General features: G+C 36.6%; 1 protein-coding gene across 1 annotated transcript; it reads left to right on the top strand.

The window, feature by feature from the left end:
• On the top strand, positions 19 to 6,804 carry LOC109228626 (acetyl-CoA acetyltransferase, cytosolic 1). The gene is made up of 15 exons (XM_019393783.1): positions 19 to 146; positions 763 to 824; positions 1,869 to 1,967; positions 2,077 to 2,250; positions 2,369 to 2,474; positions 3,000 to 3,138; positions 3,573 to 3,650; positions 3,755 to 3,820; positions 4,207 to 4,292; positions 4,677 to 4,776; positions 4,915 to 5,025; positions 5,104 to 5,145; positions 5,400 to 5,486; positions 5,794 to 5,899; positions 6,571 to 6,804. The coding sequence occupies exons 2-14, from the start codon at positions 788 to 790 to the stop codon at positions 5,881 to 5,883; spliced, it is 1,215 nt and encodes a 404-aa protein (XP_019249328.1). The 5' UTR covers positions 19 to 146; positions 763 to 787; the 3' UTR covers positions 5,884 to 5,899; positions 6,571 to 6,804.

Raw genomic sequence — 7,400 nt, 5'->3', positions numbered from 1 at the left:
CCACCCTGCCTCCCTGTACCCCCCCCCCCCCCCGACTACTCCTGCCCCTACTCGCCATCTATATATATCCGCAGTTTCTGTTGGACCTTCCTATTGTAGTTTCTCTTGCTCTCTGTCTTTGTGCTTTCCTCCATAGACGCTCAGAGGTAAATTCACTTTGCTAATCACCCCCTACGAACAACAATTTGCATCTCTATTTTCTCCTGTGTTTCGAATTTTACTGTCCAAATTCATACGTATTCCATGCAAATTCATGCTATCATGCTTTATTTTTTGATTGAATTTTGAGTTTTTATTTATTTTCTAGTTTAGATCTGCGATCGAATCAGTTGAAGCAACTATAGATTTACAGTTTTAAGTGGATCATTTGAGCATTTTCTAGATCTAATTACGTCATAATTGCTGTTTGTTTTTAGTGTTGTTTAATATGCTGCTCAGTAAAGGAAATAGAAAAAAGAAAAAAAAAATGCTTTAAGGCAAATTTCACAATCCTTTTCTTTCTCTTCGTTTCCTAGCTACTTGAGCTCACCCCAAACAGTATCAGCTATTTTTCCTTTTACGTTGAAATGACTTGACTGTCCCCATTAATCTACGAAATTTTAGATGCCAAGGATAGTTGCTCATGCTTATGCTATGATTTGATATAATAATCTGAAATTTCTACAATTTTTGGGGTCATACAATTCATGCTTGTGCTACGATTCGTGCATGCCTATGCTATGATTTGAAACAATAATTTTTGATTGGTTTTTAATGAAACAGACATCCATCTTTATACATATTCACAATGGCTCCAGCTGCAGCAGACTCCATCAAGCCTAGAGGTAACACATTTGTTATCTTAGCACCTCATGTAGAATATGTATATATTGTTCTAATGTAAAAAATAGCAAATCGATTTAGCGATGATGTGATTGCAGTATGAGATCTCTGCAAAAACGATTTTCATGGTGAACTCGTGTTAGGAGCAGGGCTGTTCTTTGGTCCCAAAGCAATTCGCATGCAAAGATCAACTCTTTTATGCTTAAGCAAGAACTTAGCACTTTCTTCACTTGTGTTTTATTTTATTTTATTTTATTTTATTTTATTTTTTGCGTAAAATTTAAAATTAGAAAAACTGACTTACTGTACACAGTGTTTAGGAAACAATCATTTGATTTCTATTTGGAGGATATTGTCTTCTGTAGATAAACAGGAAAAAATATTTTATCTATCTCATTGTTTTCAATGTTCCTAATAAACTGAAACTGTGATAATTGCTATAAGTCTGTCTTACCATGAGAAATAGGTTTGTCTGACTTTAGTTTTTGCTCCTATATGTGGATTTCATTCAGCAAGTCTTTATTTTGTATTGTAAGTTGTATATACATGAAACGGGGAAGCTTCAAATCCACATTTCAAGGTTTACTTGTATTCAGTTACTCAAAACAGACTTTAAATAGGTAGGACGGTGCGGAAAAAAGTTATTTAAAACGGGAAAAAACTAAAATTGCTAGTTAAAACCTTTACAACGGAATGCTCTTACTACTTTTATTTTATGTAGTATGTGGAGTCCAATACTGGTAGCACATCTTAATCGCCTTTCCAAAACCATAACTTCTCTACTGGAGTTCCCAGTACAGAGGACTCAAACAGTTGATTCCAACTTATTTGGTATAGAGGCCTAGATGATTGATTGATAAAAGTCTCCACTATCAAAAACAGTAATTTCATTATGTTTGATGTCTTTCATCCTTTTATCTGATGAATTGGTGCAGAAGATAGCTGGATCTATGCTTATTTAGATTTGGTTTGCTATGTCATGCAAAAAAAAATTCCAAACTGTTCGCTCTGATAATTGCTCATTTTTTGTGCTTTAATGTGAACAGATGTTTGCATTGTTGGTGTTGCCCGTACTCCAATGGGGGGCTTCCTTGGTTCTCTTTCGTCGCTGTCAGCGACCAAACTTGGATCAATAGCCATTGAGGGTAGGACTCTAGCTATTTTACACTGTTATTTCATTTGTGAAAAACCCCGATCACTGGCAATTGCAATTTCATTGAGTTTCAATTAATCTCTCTATTCTTTGAACTTTAGGTGCTCTTAAGAAAGCTAATGTTGATCCATCACTAGTAGAAGAAGTATTCTTTGGGAATGTCCTCAGTGCAAACCTGGGGCAGGCTCCTGCTAGGCAAGCAGCATTAGGTGCAGGAATACCCAATACAGTAGTTTGTACAACTGTGAACAAAGTCTGTGCATCTGGGTTGAAAGGTATGCACCTTCCTGTTATATTGATTTCCTAGAGACCTCTTCCCCCTTTTACAACTGTTATGTGAGTGAAAGAGGTTGTATTTGTTTCTGACAAGATATAATTCTTATGGCTTTGCAGCAACTATGCTTGCAGCTCAAAGTATCCAGTTGGGCATCAATGATGTTGTTGTGGCTGGTGGAATGGAAAGCATGTCCAATGTTCCGAAATACATCGCAGAAGCAAGGTTTGTGTTCTTCAAGAGTTGAATCATTGTGCTACTACATTTTGTTTGAGCTGTGAAGCCCCTAGTCTCCCCTAAGCAAAGAAGGATAGTGATACAGTTGAAACTTTTTTCCGAATGACGGACTTTACAAAGAATGATGCCCTTTCCCTATTTTTTCCCTCATTCCTTAGGCACATCTCATAGTGATGACTACAACTTCATACCTACCCGTGTTGTGATTCAACAATGTACACATGTCCCCAAATCTTAATAAGCCTAACAATTGCAAAACCAGCTTGTATTGCTCTTGACCAGCTTTCCTCACTTCTTATTTTTCATGCTTCCACCTAAAGCAGTTTATGATCTGTTCTTTGTCAGCCAAATTTTTAACCTCTCTCCCTTCCGAGTTTTATATGGTTATGTATTGTTTGGAACATGGTAGACATGTTGCGGCTGGTCACTTGTATTTTTGTCTTTGAAGAAATTCTGATTAGTTATGGTACTTCAATTCTGTGTTATCAATACCCTTCATTGCCATGATTGCAGGAAGGGATCTCGTCTTGGACATGATAGTCTTGTTGACGGAATGCTTAAAGATGGTTTGACTGACGTATATAAGGATTGTGGTATGGGAGTTTGCGCAGAAATATGTGCTGAAAATCATAAAATCACAAGAGAGGAGCAGGTTTGTCTTTTTCACACGTCTTTGTTTTTACTTGATGTGCTTCAAGGTCGGCTCTGATTTTAACTCTGACGTATAGCTTTGTCTGCAGACTGCTCTTGGTTTATCTGATTTTTACTTATATGCCAATTCCTTGTTATATTTCCTTTTGTTTTGTTTTGATTAATCATTGATTCCACCATTTGAAGAAGCTTTTGTTAGAATCAATTAAAGGTTCCGATACATGCTGTCCCCCACTTCCCTAATTTCTCTTTTTATTTTTTAATATGAAGTTGAACCCTTTAGATTATCTATCTTACCACACTCCTCATATTTGAAACGAAAGTAAAGTATCATTCTGTTTTTTCTTTGATATCAGCCATCTGCTTTGTAAATTTGCTGAAAATCTTTTTATATTCTGAAGGAGTCCAGTACTTATGTCTCACTTATATATGCAGGATGACTATGCAGTTCAAAGTTTTGAACGTGGCATTGCTGCTCAGGAAGCTGGTGCTTTTGCATGGGAGATTGTGCCGGTAATATGACTTGCTCTTGGTCTCTAAATATTGCTCCATACTCAAAAAATGCATGTTACTCACAGTTTGTTTGTCATGTTCTGACGAATCCTGACAATTTGCAGGTTGAGGTGCCCGGAGGAAGAGGAAAACCATCCATTATTGTTGATAAGGATGACGGTCTAGGAAAGGTGAGTACATTGAGTTGGCTTTTAGTCACTCGGAGCAAAACAATATGACATACATGCCTTGTTCTTCACATCTTCTCTTCAAGTCCTCCTTGATACTTAATTTACTGAACCTCAGACCTACTTGGATGAGAAGAGAAGTAGAATAGCTAGAAATGAATATTAAGTGCAGCATTGAAATCACTGTAATTTCTTTTTTAGCGGGGTAAAAGAATATTAGGAATAGTTACATAGTACCCCATCTTTGTGCCTTCGGGGCACTAAAAGGATCAGATATGTGAATTTACTTTTTTGGCACTTAAAAGATGTTCATGATATAGTCACGTGCATTTATAGTGCCTGTCGTCTCCTGCCTTTGTCACGCATATAATTTTGTTTCCGTCTTGCAGTTTGATGGTGCAAAATTGAGAAAACTCCGACCAAGTTTTAAGGAAAAAGATGGTACTGTGACTGCTGGTAACGCTTCTAGCATAAGGTTTGTGGACTTAATTTTGTTCTGCTAGTTTTCACATGTTTAACAAAAACTGTTAGTTAACCTAACAAACAAATGCATCTCCTACTTCTCCAATACATTTTAATTACTCTAAAAGTTACTTGCACTATCGACCTCTCTGAAAGTACTGCATTGCAAAATATAGCTGATAAAGATCACCTAATTACAGTAACAGTATCTTTACATTTCTGGTTCCTTTTGAAAAGTGAATATATTACACTTCGCATCCATAGAGGGAGTGAAGTTATTCTGGTCATCTACTACGCTGCCTTAAAAACATTGTTTAAGAACTAGCTACAGAGCTTCAAAAGATTCTTGGTCTTCCTTTCTTTAAAATTAATGGCAAGTGAAATCTTTCGTTTTCAGTGATGGAGCTGCTGCATTGGTCTTAGTAAGTGGAGAGAAGGCAATAAAACTTGGACTAAATGTAATTGGAAAGATCAGTGGCTATGCTGACGCTGCTCAGGTACTTTATCTTTGAGTAAAGATTTAAGGCTACCCTCCAAATAAAATACTAGTATTAATGGATAATATATCTTTTTGTCTCCTGTTCTGGTGGATAGACTTGCACTCTTGATGTTCAAATTTAAATTAAATCTTGCAGGCACCTGAATTATTCACAACTGCACCTGCTCTAGCAATTCCAAAAGCTATCAAAAGTGCTAGCTTAGAGGCTTCTCAAATTGACTTCTATGAAATTAATGAAGCTTTTGCTGTATGCACTCTTAACTAGTTCTTCTAAACTAGCATGCTTTATTTGTGCGAGCACCTTCCTTAACAGATCTGCTTGCAGGTGGTATCTCTTGCAAATCAAAAGCTGCTTGGTCTTAATCCAGTAAGTTTACTATCTCTCCTATAGGCTGTATTATTTGAGATTCAATATTTGTTACTCTCTTCAACCTCGAGTTTTTCAGATGGGATCTATTTATTTTTAGAAAACTAATTTGGAGTATATGCTTTTATGTAAAAATGGAACAAGGATAAGACACATAAAGGCATAAGTTATTTGGTTTACGGTACTTTATTTAGTATGGGAACAAGCATTGAATGATCCGGACACTGAAGTAATATTTTGGTTTGTTCACTCAGGAAAAAGTTAATGTACATGGTGGAGCTGTATCTTTGGGTCACCCTCTTGGATGCAGTGGAGCTCGTATATTGGTTACACTTCTTGGGGTATGTGTTACTACTGCAATACATAACTATTGTTGGAATAAGATTATAAATGTTATGTTAAGAACATAGCCATTCCCCTGCTCTCTTAAATTTTTTGTCCTCTATTCTGCAAACCATAAATAATTACCTATGAACTGGAATCCCCTAACTTTCACTTTAGGTTCTTGTCATAAATTTTTGGGTTTTTAGTAAAATTGATTGTTTCTTGCAGTTCTTAATATGATCTTGTCTTCTATTCATGGTGGTTGAAAATTTATCATCCTTTTGATGTTTGTTTCACATCCATTTTCCCAATGTGATGTTTCAGGTATTGAGACAGAAAAATGGCAAATATGGAGCTGCTGGTGTTTGCAATGGAGGAGGAGGTGCCTCAGCCCTTGTCCTAGAGCTTGTGTAATCCTTGTTGGCTTTTGGTAAGTCTGAAGATTGGGAACTCATTTGAGAATTAAGTTTACCAGTGTGATATTGGATATATACTATCCTTGCATTTTGCTCCTATGGCTTTCAGAGGTGCTCTGATAGATTGTCAACTGGTTAGCGAATGGAAATTAGAATCGGAATAGCATGTAAGGGATGTTTATTAGGATAACCACAAAAGATGATAATTCCAGAGCTACTTGATTTAGTAAGGCTTCTCCAAAATTTCACTAGTCAATTAACACCTGAGTTCATGATCATCTTTTTTGTTCTTCAAATAAAATTAGAGCAGCTGTGCAATGTAGTTACTGGTGCTGTTAAACATTGAAAAACAATAATATCTCCTTTACTCACAACATAAGGTAAGAAATGGTTAAATCGCCAGGGGATTGCTCATTGTGCAAAGCCATTGCATTGAATTTCCATCTCTTGTCCTTGTCCCTCCGCCGCACCCCTTCCCACCTCCAACCAGAGAGGGCAACCCGGTGTACTAAGCTCTGGCTATGCGTGGGGTCCCGGGAAGGGCCTTCCCACCTCCAACCAAAAAAAGAAAAAAAGAAACATCCCTTTGCGGAAATATAGAGCAATAAAAAGTTCTAAGTACAAGCCTTATCACTTGCATTGGAATCATTTTTTAGTTGTCTTAGCAATTGCTTCCATTTTGCAGGTTACATGGTGCTTGCAGCGGATTAGATTCAGCTAGAGATGGTTGTGCAACGTCTGTTTTTCTTTTTCTTTTTTGTTCTTATTCTTTTTCTTTTTCCTTGTTAGTGTTCTTTCAAGTTGTATTCTTCCAAAATAAATGAAAATTGCTTCTTCAGAATAAGCGACAGATCTCCCCTCTCCCCTCTCCCGATTTCAACAATCCCATTTCATTCTAATCCTCACAATATTTGCAATATTTTCATGTGTAGGCAATATAGAGTCCACATATGTTAAATGAAAAAAAAAAGTTCATTAGTGACTATATATTCACTAGATAGTTGTTCTATTGCCATAACCTTATCCGAACACGATAAAAGGACTGAGGATTCCAAAGAATTGCATATCATTTTTCCAATTGTAAGTAACAACTATGTATATCCAGAACCGGTATAGAAGGACGTTCATAGTTAGCTATTGCATAATAAGAAAAATTGAATTTCAATAGCTTGCAAACTACTGTATATATAAAAAATCACCTGCTTTTTGCAAGGCCTACGCTCATGTCATACAACTCCAACTAGCTCTTAAAGAAGATTTACAATATCCTAAGGCTCTTGTACACAAATTTACTATTATCTCTCCTAAGCTGAGGGTCTTTCGGAAATAACCTTTCTGCCTTCTTGAAGGTAGGGATAAGGTCTGCGTACATACTACCTCTCTAGACCCCACTCGTGGGATTACACTTGCTCTTGTAAACTAATTTGGAATTATCAATGAAAATAGCAGCTAAAAACATAGGAAACCATAAATATAGCCAGCTAAGAATGAGATGTCCATTGGTGTCGTCCTCAC

Source organism: Nicotiana attenuata, chromosome 7, assembly GCF_001879085.1.
Source record: "Nicotiana attenuata strain UT chromosome 7, NIATTr2, whole genome shotgun sequence".
Classification (NCBI taxonomy): domain Eukaryota; kingdom Viridiplantae; phylum Streptophyta; class Magnoliopsida; order Solanales; family Solanaceae; genus Nicotiana; species Nicotiana attenuata.
The sequence above is the reverse complement of the archived record's forward strand: the minus strand, read 5'-3'. Positions and strand labels throughout refer to the sequence as shown.